The 19,597-nt window shown below is 40.2% G+C and overlaps 1 protein-coding gene across 2 annotated transcripts; it reads left to right on the forward strand.

The window, feature by feature from the left end:
• Positions 1-1,818: 1,818 nt before the first annotated feature.
• LOC134071295 (coiled-coil domain-containing protein 81-like) lies at positions 1,819-15,029 on the forward strand. 2 transcript variants are annotated; one of them, XM_062527962.1, is made up of 15 exons: positions 1,819-2,024; positions 2,119-2,180; positions 2,376-2,529; positions 2,953-3,212; positions 3,820-3,988; positions 4,150-4,279; positions 4,664-4,769; positions 5,283-5,429; positions 5,545-5,652; positions 7,488-7,657; positions 8,973-9,051; positions 12,307-12,396; positions 12,578-12,807; positions 14,030-14,155; positions 14,828-15,029. In XM_062527962.1, exons 1-15 carry the CDS (start codon positions 1,949-1,951, stop codon positions 14,964-14,966), a joined length of 2,046 nt encoding a protein of 681 aa, XP_062383946.1. In that variant the 5' UTR covers positions 1,819-1,948; the 3' UTR covers positions 14,967-15,029. The 2 variants fall into 2 exon arrangements, with proteins under 2 accessions (XP_062383946.1, XP_062383947.1); XM_062527963.1 differs by lacking the exon at positions 12,307-12,396.
• Positions 15,030-19,597: the final 4,568 nt, after the last annotated feature.

Genomic DNA, 19,597 nt, shown 5'->3' on the forward strand with positions numbered 1-19,597 from the left:
GGTAAAAAATTTAAATAATAGATATCACTATGAAACTTTCTTAGTTGGTTACTTATGCTAAGAGGAGAAAAAAATGTATTGCATGTTTTTTATATTTTAATGTTTACATATGCAAATGAGTTTACATATGTCATGTCTCATTAAACATGCGCTCATTTGCATACTGACAAAATCAGATTGTTTAATAATAAAGTCATGCTCAAAATATTTTTTTCCCAGGGTAAACATGTGTACTTGGGGTCTGAGTTGGTGAAAACCTTTAAGGAACCTGGTCAGGACTCAGGAGGCAGTGTTGACCTATGGACGGACGGATTAAGAAATTAGGTGCTCCATGCAAAATAACTATATAACAGCATGCACACACACGCAAACCTACAAGAACCGTACATAATATGCAAAATAACTATATCCAGCATGCACACGTACACAAATACACATTAACTATATACAAGAACTATATACAACATATAAAATAACTATGACATTTTAAAGGCACAGGAGCAAGATGTTTTTGTACGGTCACAATTATGACCATTGGGATTAAATGGGTCAATGGGTTTACACTGCCTCCTTACCAGGTTCCTTTAAAGGTTTTCACCAACTCAGCCCTCCAAGTATGCATGTTTACTTTTGAATGAAACATTTTGAGCCTGGCTTTATCACACTATCTGATTTTGTGTGTATGCAAATTAGAGCCTTTTTTATGAGATAGGGCCTAATTTGCATATGTAAACATTAAAATATAAAAAACATGCAATGCATTTTTTTCTCATCTTAACACAAGTAACCAACTGAGAAAGGTTCATAGTGATATCTATTATTTCATTTTTTTTACCCTATTCACCTGCACCCTATTCGCCTTAATTGGCTATATATTTATGCTAATTATGCAAATTGCCCAAAGTGCAACTTTAGGCAACCAAGTTGAATTTCATCCACTAGGCCTATAGATTACATTTATGCAATAAAACTTTAGGGTACTCAACATTTCTGGGTTTACTATTGGGCCTATGGGGATTACGACTAGACTACACGCCTTACTCCCCACAAAATGAAAAGCCTATGTTTTGTATAATTTAGTAATGTTTTTGTTTCATTAGGCCACTCATTTAATTGACATGGCTGTTTTATAATTGCCATTCTCCTTATGTAGCCTATGCCATTGTTATTGATTAAATTACTTTAAATATGTATTTGCTATTCTTCTATATATTCATTATTTATTTGTATTAGCTAGGTTATTTTTTTCATTGTTTATTGTTTAATTGCTATTCTGTAGTCTGACCAAATTTTTACATTGTTCACTGTTAAATGTAGCCTACTTATTGTATTGTTTTTATTTGTAGCCTATGTCGCTTTGGGTAAAGGCGTCTGCTAAATAGCATAACCATAATAACCATTTGATATTGTAGGCTAGGCTACTGCGATTCTCTCTCGAAATGTATTCATTTTACTCTTTGTAAAATCTGATCATTATTATTTTATGTTTTAAGCTGTAAATCAGTTTTCTAATTGCAATTCACGCAACATCTGTTGGTTAAAATATGCTATAAATAAATGACCTTGATCTTGACCTGTAGCCTAAACATGAACCCTGTTGAGGATTAGGCTACAGTCACAAATGTGTGATTAGAATGTTCGCGAACCGAGAGTTCCGCACTATGATGCGACAGTTACCCTCAGAGATTTGAGAACACTGAAACTAAAGATCGTGTGAAGCAGAAGAAACAGAGCATGTATGTGCGTCATAATAGGGTCCACTCTGTTGCCAAGGCATGTGTTAGCTTCTTTTGTCATAGAAACAGAAGGAAAGCCCACCAGGATAATCACGGGCAAGGTTGAAAAGAAGTTCATTGAGTGGAATCGAAAGGGAACACACTAAAACATGCCGTGAAAAGTTTCACAGTTCCTGTCATTCTTTCTGCAGCAGTAGAATTCCCCCCCTAGAATGACGGACATTCTGCTCTCCGTGGTGTCAGAGGCGAAGCATGCCTTCCCAACGCTCTCCCAACTGTCAGAGACTGGTAATTTTGCTCGTAGGCCTACACTCTCATGGCCATTTCCTGAAGTTCGATGATAAATCAGATTCGTAATGGTCGAAATGTACTTTACTTTTAGATGTGGATGACATTTGGTCAAATGTGTCCTCTTTTGTCGAGCGTCAGATGTCTTTACAGAAGGTGAGTTATCGCAGATGTTTCTGTAGGCTGTGTTCACAAGCGTTTTTTTTTATTTATTTTTTTAACATGGGCTAAAACGCAAACGTTAATTGTATTGAATCAACGCCCAACTCTGTTGATTCAAATTTCGTGACACTATGCCCTCCCCCACCCTCTCTTTCCCCCCCTTACTGCATACCTCTTTATTTATCTCAGGGAGTCCATATACATGGACTGGGTAGATTCACATTCTGTCAACAAAAGATGGATGTGGGTAGTAAGTATGTTCTAATCCAGAGACCAGTCTTCCTACTATCAGAGAAACTCTCCCAAGCTCATGGCCTTCAGCAAGTAAAACCACAGATTGCAGGTGAGTCCCCCAAATAGTGCAAATGGCCCTGTCATAGTCAATCGGTGCTTAATGTGAAACCTTTGTTGTTTAAAAACTATGTATTCTTTCTTAAGAGGATTGTATTTTCTCAGCAATAATGAAATCACGTTTAACATGCCTTTCATAACATTGGGGATGATTATTGAATTGCTAATACACTATAGTAGCCTATGTAATGCGACATAATTGTATAGTTTCTAAATGGGTATTAGTAAGTCAATGCATCTTTTTCATAACCATTTATTTACAGTTAGTGTAGTATGGAAGCTATTATTTTCACTTGATAACTTGCACTGCCTTGACAGATGAAAGGCAAGTTGGCCTTTGCCGGGTTGTCATGACTACGTCGGCGACACACATAATGATTGCTCGCTCATGTTTTATTCCCTTGGTTTTCTCAAGCCGGTGACGTGCCAGAGGTGCCACTGAACTTCTCAGCTCTGGCAGCCGAGAGCCCCTTTGAGCGGGACGTGCTAGAAGGCTGTATACGTGAGACACTGCTGTTGCTACTGCGTGCTGTTGCCTCTCAGCGATCAGTCCTCTTCACCTTCAGAGGGATCGGGGTGCTGGTCTTTCGCAACTCCAAGGTGAAGATGCACTTCTACAAAAACTTTGTCACCGGTATGGATGGCAGTGGAAAGGCGCTGTGGGCCCTAAGCAACGTGAGTCTGCATATTCACATATCACTGCACTCTCACTCACTTATTCTATACATACAGTCTATGCTCAGGAGTGTCTATTAGATTTGGATCTTGCCTGAATGATACTTCTGAAAATGACAAAGATCAGTTCATTATAATTATGATTTAGAAAATGATTGTATCAAATGTCCATCTTTGACCAAGATTTTCTTTTGCTGATGCTGGAGTTTTCAGTGAGGATGCTCTGAAATAATGGGTCTAGAAGTTCTAACTTCTGTAGGTCAGATCAATTAATGATATTTGGACGTTCACAATGAGAATGAGGCTCCCTCTAATCTAGGTCATAACTGGAGCAGAATTGACAGAGGGGACTGGGGAAGGAGGGGTCAGTTTAGTCACACATTAGACCGCATGTCACTGTGTATAAGCTGTAAGCACAGCTGTGTTTGTGATCATGCAGTGCCTTCCATGTGATAGCTGTGATACACTGTTGTAACGGGATGGACACAAACGGACTGTTCTGAAAATGCTAAGCTTTTAGAGCCTCCATGACAACTTTCAAAATGTCAGTTGAATTTCAGTGTGCAAACTTGAGGCGCTGTTATTTCTGTTTGCATTATTTACCCAGAGACCAGGCACCAGCAACTCACTGTTATCCGAGAAGTTCTCTAGCCAGGATAGGCCTGGAACTAGCAATACCATCCACCTCCCACACATCACACCACGGGCAGAAAGTGTGAATGGAAAGACATCTAAGCCCCCTAGTGGGCTCGACGATGTTGAGGAACAGGAGAAAGGTGAGAACATCTGGGTTTACTGTGTTTTTTACCTGTGATTGGAGAGGAAAACTCTCACCATTTTCATGAAATTATCACAGTAATGGGGCAACTGTATTCTGCGTCTGCAAATAGAATAATCTACAAATGTACAATCTTAATACTTGTATTTCATGTATTAGATTCCTCAGAAATTCAGTGTCGGCCCAAGTCTCGGAAGAGTTCCACCACAACCAAAGATAACGGTGTGAGCCTGATAGACAAGCTGTACACTAAACCCATCAAATCTCCCCAGACACAGACTATTGAAAGGTAAGATCCATGTCATGTCCCCAAAACAATCTGGATAGGGAGCTGTTACTCTTACAGTTGTTTATTCAATTCCAATGAAAATACATGTTCCGGGTTTTTTTTTGTGATGGACATCAATGGGCTCCTTTCTAGACAGGCCCACAGAGCAAATTCAAATTTGCTAACAGATTCATCTGGGTTCACCCAGGCTGTATCGTAAGATGTAGTCAATCAAAATAACATCTATGATCGTGCAAACATAAAACAGCATATACGAGATGTTGTATTTTAGGGAGATCTTTCCTAGACCATTTTCACACCCTTATCACATATTTACAGCTCTAAACATGTGCATCTGTACATAATATAATACACAACTCTGTGAACCTCATCAATCTTTCTTAGGATGACTGAGCAGCCAGTACAAACTTCACTGCAAGCAACGAATGTTTGGAATGAAAATAGTGCTCAATTCAGCCTAACCTGCAAGGACCACAAACGTGCTGGACAGGTCAGCATTAATGTCAAAATGTATTAAATGCCACAGACAAGGATTGCAGTTGAACTGAAAAAAACACCACTGTATCTCACTGAATCCACTGTAAACAAGCTAACAAGTTAAAGGCACCACTTTAAAGGCACATAAAACTATAGTGTCAACCGGGTGATATGTGGAACATCGGCCTTCAAAGTGTCCTGTTATATGGAATAAATGGACTCTGACCCCCACTGAGTGTTGAGGAGTTCTTTGCCTCCCCCTTCATCCATTAATTCCCTAACAGGACACCTCCGCGGCCGTTATGCCTTACATATCACCTCTGGACTTTTTCTGTGTAAATCTTGTAAAAAGTAAAAAGTTCTTCTTAAGTCCAGGTCTAGGCCTAATCCATACACAGGAAACTGAATATCAAATCTTCTTAAATTTGCTCTTAAGACAAAAGATAAGAAGAAAGCACCACTTAGGAAGTATTTTTGTCTTTTGTCTGAATCCGACCCCTGGCCCATAATGCTTATGTATTTGCAGGAACTGTGCTACCTGTGCATGCAACGAGCTAAGCTTAACAATCCTGTGTACCTGTCAGAAGAGAGGCGGAGAGAGGAGGATGAGGAGGCAAGACTGTTACTCTTACTAGAGAATCAGAAAGACCACCAGTACCTTCAGGATGTGCAGGTATCAAATAAAGAATTTCCTTCACTTCAATTTGCTAATCACTCATTCATATGGAAAGCTTTTTTATCATTGAATTGCAATGACATTTCGAATCCTGTCCACAATCTTGTTTTAGGCTGAGAAGAATCAAATACGTGAGAGACACAAGAAAGTGGCAGCATTTAACTTGGAGGTTGCGGAAGCCTTGAAAAAGAAGAGGTCAACACGCTCATCCCACTTCCATGTGAGACATCTCTCAATAGCAAACAACTGAGAACAAATCTCTCAATTGCTCTTAATATGTGTATGTTAAAATGTATTAAGTTCAAATTTATTCCTACACAGCTCATATGGAAATTGATCATGAATGGCTCCTTGAGTGATACACCCAAACATTTTGCTCAAAGATGTACAGTAATTTCCCGTATATAAGCTGCATTGTGTATAAGCCGCAGGACAGTGTTTTATGCAAGTTAAAAGAAACAAAACCATATTAACATCATATTAACTGCTCCCCTGTATTAACCTCATAGCTGAAGAAATTTTGCAAAATCAATGTATAAGCTGTGGCTTATAGTCGGGAAATTACAGGTAGTCTAGTTTTCAGGGGTGCCGGGTGCGTAATCAGAGTGATGGAGGAAGAGATCTGGGGCTGCAAATTTATTATTGCCACCACAGTCATTCCCAGACACGGAGAGTGAATTGCTGTGACATAAAATTATCCATGTAATCTGGCGTGGCGATCCAGATATCATTGCATGATGGGCCACCTGTCGCTGACCCCTGACCTATAGTGGTTCTTGTGTGTAATACTATCGAGGGGTCATAATGGAAAATTGCAAAACAAAACATGCAATTGGTCTACATCACTTTGGATACTTGTGTTGGCACTTAGGTGTCTAGGTGCATGAAAATGTTGAAAAATTATGACTTTGGGTGAAATTTTCTGGAAACTATTTTACAAATTGAGAGACTAACATATGAGGCTAACATGCAACAGATTCAAGGTATCTAAATCTATAACTGCCATTTCTTAGGCATATGTTGAAGAGAGTAAACAGACACAAGGTTAAACAGAGAGTCAAATTATTAGTGTTAGTTAGTAAATTGTTGCCCTTGTATCTGCCCTGTTAATTTTGGTTTAGTTTTTTTGTCTTTGGTTTTATGATTTGGTTTGGCACAGTGGCTTTCTCTTTGGTGAATAGCCCATCCGCTTGTAATGATTCAGTCGATGGTTTTACAGTGGATGTTTGTACGCGTGTTCATACCAATTTCTTGACTGTTGTCTTTGGATGTGAAGCCTTTGCATAAAAAAACTCAGGCCTAGGACTACACCTGGCCTGAACGATGCGATGACTGTGGTCTGGTCGTTGTAATATTTGCATAATTTGAACAGATGAAACATTTTTAAATAGTTGAAAAAAGTATGATGAAACCCAGATTCCAAGATATTTTTGCGTATCTAGAGAATGTGCATTCATTTTACTAAATTGCGGTGTTGAATTTAGTATGTCATGCTCACAATTTAGTGAAACGTGCACACGATTTATGAACTTGTGCACTTATTTTACAAAATTTAAATGAGAGCACATTTTAGCAAAATGAGCGCCTTACTTTGTAAAACATGCACACAAATTACTAAACTGAGACCACACTTATTAACAGAGGTCCGTTTTTTGTTCTAAGGTATTGGCTGATTGTGTTTTTAATTTTCCCATGATGACAAGCAAAAGGACTGTCTGAAGTCTGAAGGAAGGTCCTAAAACACAGCCACGGATATACCCCCAATAATGACAGTACACCAATCTGAAGGCTTTGTAGTCATGACAGCAGTTGAAGATATTGTGAATTAAAAGCTAAATAAATCAGTATTCACTTTTCAATTCCGAACATTTCTTTTGTCGTTACAAAGTGTATATTTGAACATTTATGCCAACATAAAGTGGTAAAGGTGATTCAACATAAAGGTCTTTTTTAAGTCTTTAATGTAAGTGTACTGTATGTAAATATATGACTTGTATAGGACTGAAGAGATAACTAAACTCCCTCTCTCTCTCTCTCTCTCTCTCTCTGAAACAGCCTTCATATATCTTTGGAGGGCGCCTAGACACTCCTCCTAATTTGTTTAACCGACTAAGCTATCAGGAGGATCTAAGAGGCCAAGCATCCCGCCTCAGACAGAATCAGGAGTTTAACCAGCAGAGTCAGGACTTAATAGACCATCTACAGCAAGTCCAGCTTTCACATGAGTGAGTCTATGTGAGTCTGTTTCATGCAGTCTAACCTGGATCTAGGGCGGGTTTGTTTTGAGGCCTCCTAAAATCTTGATTGTTTCAATAATTAGGCATGTGGCAAGTTTGTGCATTACAGTTTTTTACAAATGCTAAGACAAAAACTGGTGCTTATGGCACAGTTATTTAAAACAATAGCCCGAGTAGTTTATTTATTTACTTAAGCGAAGCCCATTGGAATTCTAAAACATACTTTTGACATTGGCCGGGTTTCCCAAAATCGTTAAGAAGCTCTTAAGTCCTAAGAACTTCTTAGGAGCGTTCTTAGAACATTCTTACAACGCTCCTAAGAAGTTCTTAGCACTTAAGAGCTTCTTAACAATTTTGGGAAACCCGACTAAACACGGACATCTACATTAGACACATCATTCAAAGCTTAAAGTGTTTGCTTGTTGTTTACCGAACACTGCCATTCAAATACCCAGTAATAATAATTAACTTATACTTAATAATTGTAAATTGAATAACTTGCACCCCGAATGTGCATGTCAGAACACATGACCTTGAAAGCAAAACACTCTGAAGAGGATTCAGTTTTTCACTTTGGTATGCACAACAGTGGAGACCAGTTATCTGCAATGCATTTGAATAACAGAGAAGCTACACGAGGCGCTTAACTGAAGCATTCCGTATCCTGCAGAGGAGTTTCTGCTTACTGTACATCTCGTGAAGTGTGCCTTTCGCTATAGACCAGGCTTTTCATGGTCAGTAGCATAATGATTTTAAGAGGGTGTAAAATAGCGATTTTTGGATCACGCGCAAGACCATACAATATAGTGTGTTGTTAATTGCCATAACCCTTGAACGTAAGGTAAAAGTGGAGGGCATGACGAAAAAATTCCTCACTTTATTGACTGTAAGATAAGAATAATCCTTGCGCCGGCTGCACGATTGTGTATGTTGTGTTTGCAGACAAAATATTTATGTCATCTACAGTTACGTTTAGTTGTTATCTCCAAGTTGTTTGACTATTCCAAAGAAAAAAAAATCCCATTGCATAGTCTATAACTTTAGAAATTGTGGTGTAACAAGTACAAAATACCGTATTCTATAGTTTTGCATTGATTGATAAAGATGAACTGGTGTCCAAAAACACACCTATGTTTCTGTGCTCTGCTAGTTAAGCAATGTGGTACGAGTAAGAGTGGCGTTGGTAGCAGTTTATGTTATTTTCTCTTTTTTCACTGGATTAACTTGTACCAAACAGTACCACCATCATTGTGTGAGACTGTGAGGTCAAATAAAGTATCTTATCTTATTTTACCTTTCTTAGGATTGGCCAGCAAAAGACACAATTTCTCAAGGAGAAACGTGAAAACTCGGAGAGGTATAAAAAAGCACTGGACACTCAGGTAAGTGACAGATTATCATCCATATCTTACACTCAACACCAGGCAGGACGAAAGCATCCAGTGGCGTTGTGTCCATTGGCACTAGGTGGGCAGATGCCACCAAGATTTTTTGTTATCTATCTTTTTATGCAAATAAGATTGGTTTGTCTTTGAATATGCCCAGGTTAGGACAATTGTGGAAGGACCTCATGCCTACTCCTGCAAGTGTTTTTGCTGATTTGTGACTGACAGAGTTGTCGTTATCATTTATCATCCGGTGTGCACAGTGTTTAAATAACAAATATACTTACAATCTTTTAGGCACCTATGGGTGTATCCAGGCACATTGTTATCTTGAGGCAACTGAAAGCAGTTGCTCAACTGACTAAGAAAAAGTCCCTAGGAACATAGCAATGCAATGCAGCGTGTGTTTATCTGCTGTGCTGAGTGTTCATTAGTTGTTGGTGAGTTATTGTTATTCATTCCTGTTGCTGGATTGTGAAAGTGAGTGGCTAAATCTAAAACGTTGTGCTTTTTGTTACTTATGAGCTCGAGTCATGTGCTGAGATACTCTGCTTGTTACATGTAAACCTGTTTCAGCAATGCAGGTTTGGTGGATGGGATCCTGCTGTTGCGTGCTGGTCAAGCAAATCGGTTCCTTCCACAGAGATGCAGTCACTCAACAAATCCATAATTATTATAGCATTCCACCATGGTGCAAGGGCACTTGGCTTTTGAGAGATGGCACTCCTATTGGGTCCATGCCCAGAACTTGAGGTTACTTGCATAAGCCTGGTTCTGTGAGAATATTAGTGAGGTATCTGACACGTACAGTATGGGAATGTGCCTCCTTACAGAATCTCCAATGACAACCAAACACATCTGTCTCTGACGTGCGATGTGCTGGGGTCCCACATGCAAGTCCATTTTACCTCACCCTTTGGGTGTAATCAAACTGGTGGTGGCAGTGCATGTAGTAGGGTGCTTGGATAGGCATTCAACCCCTGTGGGGCCTGAAAGACTGCCTTCTCCACGGTTTCAGTGCTGCTGTGCTTATCGTATTGGTTAGCCTGTGGTTTGAGACCACAGAATTTCCCCTTGGGGATCAATAAAGTATCTATCTATCTATCTATCTGTAAAGTGTTCGGCCTTGTTGCCAGAGGGAAGCAACTCGTCTGGCGGGGCTACTGTGCTGCTTGAAAGCCTCTCCCTCTTCTCTATCTTCTGACCAGCTCTGCATCTAACCCACAGGCTTGCCAAAGAGGATTTTGGGATCCGGGGTATCGTCAATGAGTTCAGCCTTGTCTTTGGGATATTATCGATTTTTAGCTTGTTTTTCATTTGTGCTGAACCCTTTCCAGCTAACCTCTTCTCAGACACCTGTGCACTAACATCATTGATATGCCAGCTAAGCTACAAAACACATATGCCCAGAACAAATCTATCTCTTCCCAATACAAGCAAAGTACAGTAGATGCATGACAAGGCAGAAGGAAGATAACACTTTCTTCATAGAACCGAGATTCTCAGTTGAAGCAATTCAACTCCACCCTTAGGGAAACATGTACAACCATGTCTCATAATCACAGTAAGACAGTGCTTCCACACAAAGATTAGCTGGAATGGATTCAACAGAAACTCACACCAAGGTGTGATATCCTAGGGGTGATGTCAACAACAAAAGGTTGCTAACCAGCTAAGACGTTTTCAGGCGCTAGAGCCGTAATGTTAAAGGAACACATCAACATTTTGTGGAATTATCTTATTGACTGTCTCCCCCAGAGTTGTTGTTGTGTTCAGTGTAGTCTGTCTTTTTCTGCTTTAGCACATTGGCAGCAACATGAACCCTTAACAAACCCAGTTTCTATAAAGCATTATAAACACGTTCATAAAGCGTCTAACCTCATGATGATTAACATCTACACAAGTCTATTCAGCAATTTATGTAGTCTTGACTCAACTGAATCACATGATTTATGAGTGATAATGGACCCTAGGTAGTGCAGAGTGTGACTCAAATCTTATTCTTATCTTTGCACACTCTATAAAGTGAGGAATTTGTATCAAACCTTGCACCCAGGGGTGTGGTAACTAACAACATAAGGTGTGGTCTGGTGCATGATCCAACAATCACTACCTTACACCCTCTAAAAATCATTACGCCACTGACCAAGAAAAACCTCTAAGCAGATGCGACGTAGGCAGCAACTCCTCTGCAGGATAAATATCCTTAGGATTTTTATTCAGTCGTTCGAACATTATTGGGCTAAGTGTTGCTTTTTTCAGGGTATGTTGACTATGAGACCACAGTGAACTTAGATGCATGTAGGCTACACTATGCTAGCCTGGCTCCGCCCTCCTACCTACGTCCACTCAATTTTTATCTTCCTTCAGTATGTCGTCTGTGTCTGTGGTGTATTTGTGGGTTTTCTCCGGCCCAAAATTAGCAGGTCCGATCAGCGAACAGAGGGAATAGCTGAGAACGATGACGTTGAGGTCTTGCGCCAGTTTGAGCACGACATACATCACAACTTAACGTTAGTGATTGGTTAGTGTGGCTCTGGGCAGATCCAATAGTTTTAAACTTCAACAGAGTACTCGCATTGAAGGAAGCTAATGCTTGGCAATGGGAAGTGGCCAGGTTCTCTGTAGGCATACATTATGATATACAGTATGTACGAGAGTTTGGTATGACCAGGCTAATACTATGCCAGTCACAAACAGGTTTTAGGAAAGCAAGGTTTAGTGGAATCCCTGTTCCATGTTTGGAGTTGCGTTGCTTGCTGCCAAAGGGAATGACAGATGTCATTTTCATTGGTTTAATGGATGTAGCATCCAGAACACACCCATGACTGATTAAGAAAAATAAGAACAGCCCTTTTGCACCCTATGCCCAGTGCCCAGCATTTGATCACAAAATCATGCCATTAAATTAGTGACTGTGGACTGGCCACCTTTGATATCTATAAACTTTGTACCTCTGACCGTCCGTGACCGCCAAAATGGGGCACTATGTCATTGGGCAAACCCTTACAGCTTGAAATAGCAAAGTGCATTATAAAGCACTTTTTTTTCTCTGTAATAATCTTATAATATAAAGTCAATAGTGTCATTAAGTAGAGGTGTGTAAAATGGAGCTCTGTTATGCATGGTACAGTTTTGCATTTAGACAAGCGGAAACTCAAAACAGTGTTTGTCTTCTTATCTAAGAGATATGGTGAGGTCTGATATGGACATAGACAAATATGAATAAGCTAACATTGCCATGCTTTTCAGGTGCAGGTAGAGCAGGTAAAACCAAAAGTGCATTTCAAGAAGAGACTCATGTTCCCACCCATCAAGAAAGACTCAGAGAGAACAGAACAGGTTCTATTCACACACAAATGAACAATTTAAAAAACCTAGTGACAGGGGGGACACGAGTTTATTTTAGATGAATAAATATATCTAATATTGGTTTGAAATATTGTGTTAATTAGTGCAACTCATTCTGGATTTTTGTGTGTGTTTCTTATGTTTCTATGTGTGTCTGTCTCTACATGTGTAGACAGGTGAGTATCGAGGAACAGGTATCCCAGCTCACGTGCCAGACTCAGACGGGCCGGTGTTTGGGGTGCTGGACAACAACCCCGAGGACTTGGCCGAACAGCGGCGCATGGCACAGGCAGTGCAACAGGAGCAGCTCTGGACCACCACACACAGGAGGAAAGAGGCCATGTTCAACAAACTTGTGCAGCTGAAGCGGGAGAGAGAGATGCTTAAGAGAAACCACAAAGAGTACGTGAGGTGGTGTGGGAGGCGGGCGGGGTTCAAGATGACGTAGTGTTTGAGGAACTTGGCTTCCAAGGGGAAGTAGAAAATTGTGGGTTTGATTCCATGCTGCTACCAGCAAAGCACCCAACACCATACTGCTCCAAGGGGACTGTCTTGTACCGTAGACTGTACAAATAAATGTATAAATAACTGGATAAACCCTCTGTGGCATCACCCATAGGTTTAGTAATAGCAGTTAGTACCACTCCGGCCTATCTATTTCTCAATGCTTTGAATTCAAGTTTGTATCTATTGAAATGTGTGTCCCCTAGATTGGATACTGTGTGTAACCTTCACTGTTGAGGTTGCTTGATTGGTGTTGGTGTTGGGTTAACACAGTGGCCCGATAGTCGTGAAGCATGTGAAAGGCCCTCTTTACTATACAGGCAATCTTTCAGTTTGTCCTGTCTGGCATGCTGTTGAAAGATGGTGCTGCAGACTCAATGAAGATATACATGAAATGGCTTTTGTGCAAGATAATGATAATACAACTATTTTAGATTTACAGGTAATAATAGTGCACTAGGAAGCACAGTTTTGAATACTTACCCTTCTTACTAAATATCCTTACCTTAAAGGGACACTTCACTGATTAGCGTTAAGCTTTGTATCTTTAGAAAACCAGTCATGTTTTTGAATGGTCGTGCATCATTCCCTCAGTTTGCCTTGAGATGGGAGAAATACGGATTTCAATGAAACCCATGAATAGGACTTCCTGCTTTCAATGATGTGAAATCATGATTTTTACATCATTGAAAGCAGGAAGTCCAACATTGAAATCCGTATTTCTCCCATCTCAAGGCAAACTGAGAGAATGATGCACAACCATTCAAAAACATGACTGTTTTTCTAAAGATACAAAGCTTAATGCTAATCGGTGAAGTGTCCCTTTAAATCCTATACATTTGAACTTAGGGTTTCTTTCATTATTATTCTACCCAAATTTGCTGTTTCTTTGCATTCAAAATGCCAGGAATAATTGCCTTTAGTTTAAAATACTGCTTATACTACTTCTTCTTGCCTTATCTGAAACAAGAAAAATTTCCTGCTACTGTTTAGCTATCCCACTTTGCATTCTGTTTGCAGAAATGCATCTCTTCATTTCTTGTTGTCCTGTTCCTCTCCTGTCTGTGCCCTTATGTTGTCCTCTCTTGTCCGTCCCGTGTGTCCGTCCCACACTCCACAGGCTAATGGAGGAGCAGATCTCGCACTACGAGAAATTGTGTAACCTCAGAAAGTCTCTGGAGACGACGTGGAGCCGCAGTGCTCATCTCAAGCACCAGAGGGAGAAAGAGGAGAGGAAATTCATCAGGTGAATCTCTTTGTGCTGACAATATGAGCAGTACTTAAAGGGACACTTCACCGATTAGCATTAAGCTTTGTATCTTTCGAAAACCAGTCATGTTTTTGAATGGTCGTGCATCATTCCCTCAGTTTGCCTTGAGATGGGAGAAATACGGATTTCAATGTTGGACTTCCTGCTTTCAATGATGTAAAAATCATCATTTAACATCATTGAAAGGAAGTCCCATTCATGGGTTTCATTGAAATCCGTATTTCTCCCATCTCAAGGCAAACTGAGGGAATGATGCATGACCATTCAAAAACATGACTGGTTTTCTAAATATACAAAGATTAATGCTAATCAGTGAAGTGTCCCTTTAATTGTTATTTTCTGTGAAAGAGTATACTTATATTAAGTAAGCGCTTATAGGCACAAACACTGGTGGGTCAACTCACTTGTTTGTTACTTTTGTGTTCTATGTTAAACTGTAAAGTGCCTTTGAGTTACTTGAAAAGCACTATTATCTGTTCATGCGCACTGCCTTTTTACCATACTCTATGGACAGCTCCGAAATGGACTTTTCTTCTCATTTCGCTTCAGTGCATTTACATTATTTCCCTTAACTTAAACTTCACCTCTATTCTAGCTTTGTGTGTATACTCAATACAGTGCCATCTGATTTGGTGTGGTTCCTCACAGATCCGGCAGTAGGCTTCTGATAAGCCAGGGTGAACAATACCGCCGCTGCTACCAGTGTAAGAGGACGCAAGGAAACTCTGGAGAGAGCAACCTTTGGAAAGACACACGTTTCATTCCTGAGTCTCGCCTAATGGTGTAGCATGAAACCCAGAGCACAAATATGAAGAAACATGTGAAAACCCTAACAGTGCAGTTGCATTAAATAGGCTTTGCATTTCCATTCATGTGTTTGCATATTTTTTTTGTGTGTACTGTAGCTGTGTGGTGTACATTTCCCTCCAAATGTTGCAATACAGAGAATACCCAGCAGGTGTCAGTGTTGTACTGAAAGAGCTCAGTCAACACTGGCATGCGTGCACTGTGCTGACAGTTACAGGGTGGATGACAGTAGCATTTTTTGCACAAGGTTTCCATAGGGTCTCTCTTGGCAGTTGAGGCTAGCAGCACAACAATGACTTTGTGCATTATAAAGTTGCAAGTCTGTCAATGTTGCATAAGTATTTGCAGACTTGGAGAGTGAAAGTCCTGCCAAGTATTTGATTGAACCATTTAGTAAACCAGCTCACCCTAATTAGCAGCCAGGTACTGTTGATCAGATAATTAGTGACCTCACCTGTATGAAGTGCACAGGTAGAAAGAATACTGTATATGGCAGGACTTATACTTTCTGAATCCGGGATGCCTCTGAGTATTTTCAGAGAGAAACGATGATCAGGGCAGAAAGAAATGTTGATCTGGGCACGTTTCAAAGTTGGGAGTTTTGACCTGAATGTCAATGAGCTTTGATATGATTGCAGGTACAGTTCTGCTGAGAGGGTGCAATGAATAGAAGCAAATGACATTTCAAATGACATGACATAGTGTATGGTGCCCACTGTTTGAGGTGGGCTGCTCCTCAGCTACTCTCCCTCAGTAAGTCCTGAGGAAGCCTCATGCAAAGTGTGGTGCATATTCGCAGAAAGAAACTCGTATAGACAGCAATAGGAGGCCATATTAAACAGCTGACATCACTGTCATTCCATTGCTGTCTGAGCTGTTGGCTATTGCTCCATGAGAGAGCTCCTTTCAGGAGGCCTCTTTAACAGCACAGGCTCTAGGCATCTTCCTGTTCTGCGTATAGCATAGGGTTTACCCCATAGATATATATATATATATATATATATATATATATATATAGATGTATATATGTCTATGGTTTACCCGGTGGATAAACAGAAGGAATGCAACCCATGCAACTGACAACAAGAGGCTTCAAAAGAAATTAACTGATTTTTTCTCAAACATCTCATCAAAACAGTGTTGAGGATTCCTAGCTGATATAAGTCAAAATCCTCAATATTCACCTCAGTAGAATACTTGTTGAAAACACATACAACACACACATCACAGGTCTGCCAGGGCTAGGTCTGAGCCCAAAACAAGCTATTTGCTTTTATACAACAGTTAAGTTCGGTCCGGTCAAACTACATGTTCATTTCTGATTGGACAAGAGGCATTCCAGGACATCCCCTCTTGGACTCTTCACTGCTAGTAATCATTCCGATGTGAACGTTCCATGAATTTGAAAAAAAAAGCAGCAATTCACAAGGTCACATTTGACCACTTTTCTGAGTGAAAAAATGGAGTAGGGGAGTGTTCTGTTTAGTATCCAGTGTTGGGTAGGTTACTTTAGAAATGTAATGTGTTACAGTTACAAGTTACCCTGTCTGAATTGTAATAGTAGTGTAACTATTTGAATTACTTTTTCTGAGTAACGTAACTAATTACTTTTGATTACTTTTTGATTACTTTTCCGTTTTTTTTTTATGATATATATAGTCCCCAAATCCATGCGAAGATTTCGGCCTTGGTCTACAGGCTGCCGAGCAGTTCTATACAAGCGCACAAGGCAGCAAGGGCATTCAATACATGAATTAGCATCACATTTTTTGTGAGGATAATATAATGATAATCATAACACGTTTACAGGCAGGCATGTAGGCCTACGCTGATGGCGCTGTAGACGTGATAGAGCATATCAGAAGGTCCCGTATCAAACTATGGCTGTGGAGGGAAACAGTTCTTTTTACATACAATATTCTCTGCCAGGTTTAGCTGACAATATTGAGATGTAATTCAAATTGTAATTTTGAAAAATTTCAAAAGTACCTGTAATTGAATTACACATTTTTCTACAGTAACTGTAATATATTACTGTTACATTTATTTTGTAATTAAATTACGTAACTCAATTACATGTAATGCGTTACTCCCCAACACTGTATCTGACATAGAGACAAGCAAGTAGACTATACAAAATAGGCTGACCGTCTCCAGAGGCTATTGGCGGATTCACATGTCAATCTGCATCGTCAGTGCATCACTGTCAGTCCACATCCTTCCCACAGAACACCTATACACTCAGGCTGGGTTTTCCGGCATCTCTGAAAAGAACATTGTAAATATTGAGCTCTGAGCTGTAAACTCAGGTTGCACCACAGACAGATGGTCGGCCCCCTTCCTCCATATTTAGGCCTTTCGCAACATCTCACGTCCCCCGGGGAGGTTACCATTATGCATATTTCATCGTGAGAACTCCTCAATGCTGGTTGTCTTCATTAGGCATCAGTAGAGCTCCCACTCCCAGAGATTATTTTTAGAGATGGGTTTCTGCTTTTGGACGGCACGAAGGCTTTTCCCGGTTGTTAAAGTTATTCTGTATGCTATTAGCAGTACAGTTACACTAGCAATGATAGTTATTCTTAAGATATAGTTGCTATGTGTATTTTGTTAAACTTAAATGGAATACAGAATGTGGAATACAGAATGATAAACTATTGTGTATGCACCATATACAGTCCAATGGTCATGGAACAGCATACACAGAAGAATAATGAAGATACATATAGCGATAGAGAGTGGTCCGTTTTGATGTAAATGAATTATTTGCTACAGATACAATTATATAAGATGACCTCTGCCCCATGCATGCACTTTCATAGCATGACACAGTTAGGAGAATAAAGCATAATCCCTTTCATGGCACATAATAAGTACCTAGTCCACAGGGCATCAGGAAGAGCGGCTGAGTTTGCCATGTAAGCCACACTCCTAGTGTCACGCCATACACACGGTGTGTGACTGGATTTATGTGTGCAGTGTGAACAGTGTTTTTGCTCATAGAAACAACACACAAAAAAAGCTCCTCTTTGTTCACCCCTACTCTAAAATTCTAAAGTTGCAGCTGTGCCTCTTTTACAAAGGGTTTGATTTAGGTTTTTGTTGTAACAATTGCCATGGCGATAAAGTACCAATGACATTGGAGGACCACTGTAAATCTGCAGTGACAGAGGAATCTACTGTGGAATTTTGGGCATCGTGAATTATGCTGTCAGTGTGAGAGAGTGAATTCTCCGCTGTTTCGACCAACCCTAAACTTAGTCAACTCCCCACCCAGATCTCATCCCAAAGCAAATTTAGCTGTCAAGGTAATGAGGGATTTTCTATGATTTGAGAGGGGCATGCATGCACATACTCTAACACAACGAGAATTAAGCGAGATGGGGGAATGTAAACCTTCAAGATCAAATAATGAAATGTGTCTGTGCACTGCATTCCTATAGATACCTCTCATTACAACCTTATCATTTGCGGTCTGTAAGTTAAAGTGTTACCATATGAAGAGTTCAGATACAAAACCTAAATCTGTCTGATCACTTTTCTTTGAAATTAGCATTTTTTTACTCAGGCTCATATGTTTTTGCCTGCAAATGGATATTTCAGACCAGGAAGAAAGTGGTATCTAGGGGGTTTTGAAGCAAAATTAGATATATAGATAGATAGATAGATAGATAGATACTGTAGACAGATAGATACTTTATTGATCCCCAAGAGGAAATTCAAGACTAATGTAAACTATGTGTGGAGACTGGAGCATTCTCTCACCATCGTTATCTCATGTTTGAAGTAGGCAGCGTTTGCATCTGACCTCTTCATATATAATGATTGAATTAAAATGATTAACAACCGTTAACCAGCGGAGCCAAAGCTTAATGCTCTCAGTGTAATGAGATCTACTTTCACTAAACAGTCATGTCCTATCATAGTGTGGTTAATGCTCTTGTTCAGAGTTACCAAATAAACACACTGCACTTTGCATGCAGACTTCCTTAAGACTGAGGAACTTTAGGTAAGGAGCCCACGTCAGATTATCAATAACAGTCAGCATACACATACACTGTATGTAGGAGATGTTATGTGGGTGCTATCGGCCGCCTCATGTGGTTGTGGTTCTAGTCATTGGACTGGGCTGGACTGCCACTGCACACAAACTATATAGCTACAACACAACGCTCTCAGATTCTTCGTGCCATTCCTGTGTGCCATTTCTGTCTTGTGTGAGCTGAGTCTGCTTAAAGAGGTCATCTTCACACCCTTGGAAAAGACGAGGCAACTCTTGTCAGCTGACACTATTCACACCGCACACCCGCTTTATAACTGATCTGGGGCCAGTGCTGTATACAGTAGAGTTCTCATCTGGGCCCTCCAGACTGCTCAACAGATGTCAGCCTAGCCTTCGGTTGGCCTTATTAAGCTTCCTTACAGAGGTGGAGAACAATGCACTTTTTCATCACGTATGGTCTCTCTCTCTCTCTCTCTCTCTCTCTCTCTCTCTCTCTCTCACCCTCCCATCCTCTCTCTCTCACCCTCCCATCCTCTCTCTCTTTATCTCTCTACTTTCTCAGTCTCTTTGATTGGGAGATATTTTTATAAATCTAGGTCCTGGGGCCA

This window comes from Sardina pilchardus, chromosome 23, assembly GCF_963854185.1.
Source record: "Sardina pilchardus chromosome 23, fSarPil1.1, whole genome shotgun sequence".
Taxonomy (NCBI): domain Eukaryota; kingdom Metazoa; phylum Chordata; class Actinopteri; order Clupeiformes; family Clupeidae; genus Sardina; species Sardina pilchardus.

What these genes read in the sequence shown, in the direction of transcription:
- LOC134071295 (XM_062527962.1), top strand. Translation starts at nt 1,949, where the DNA reads ATGACGGACATTCTGCTCTCCGTGGTGTCAGAGGCGAAGCATGCCTTC. An exon ending in CGCTGTGGGCCCTAAGCAAC is followed by an intron (nt 3,213 to 3,819) that starts GTGAGTCTGCAT and finishes TTATTTACCCAG; the next exon opens with AGACCAGGCACCAGCAACTC. An exon ending in CACGCTCATCCCACTTCCAT is followed by an intron (nt 5,653 to 7,487) that starts GTGAGACATCTC and finishes TCTCTGAAACAG; the next exon opens with CCTTCATATATCTTTGGAGG.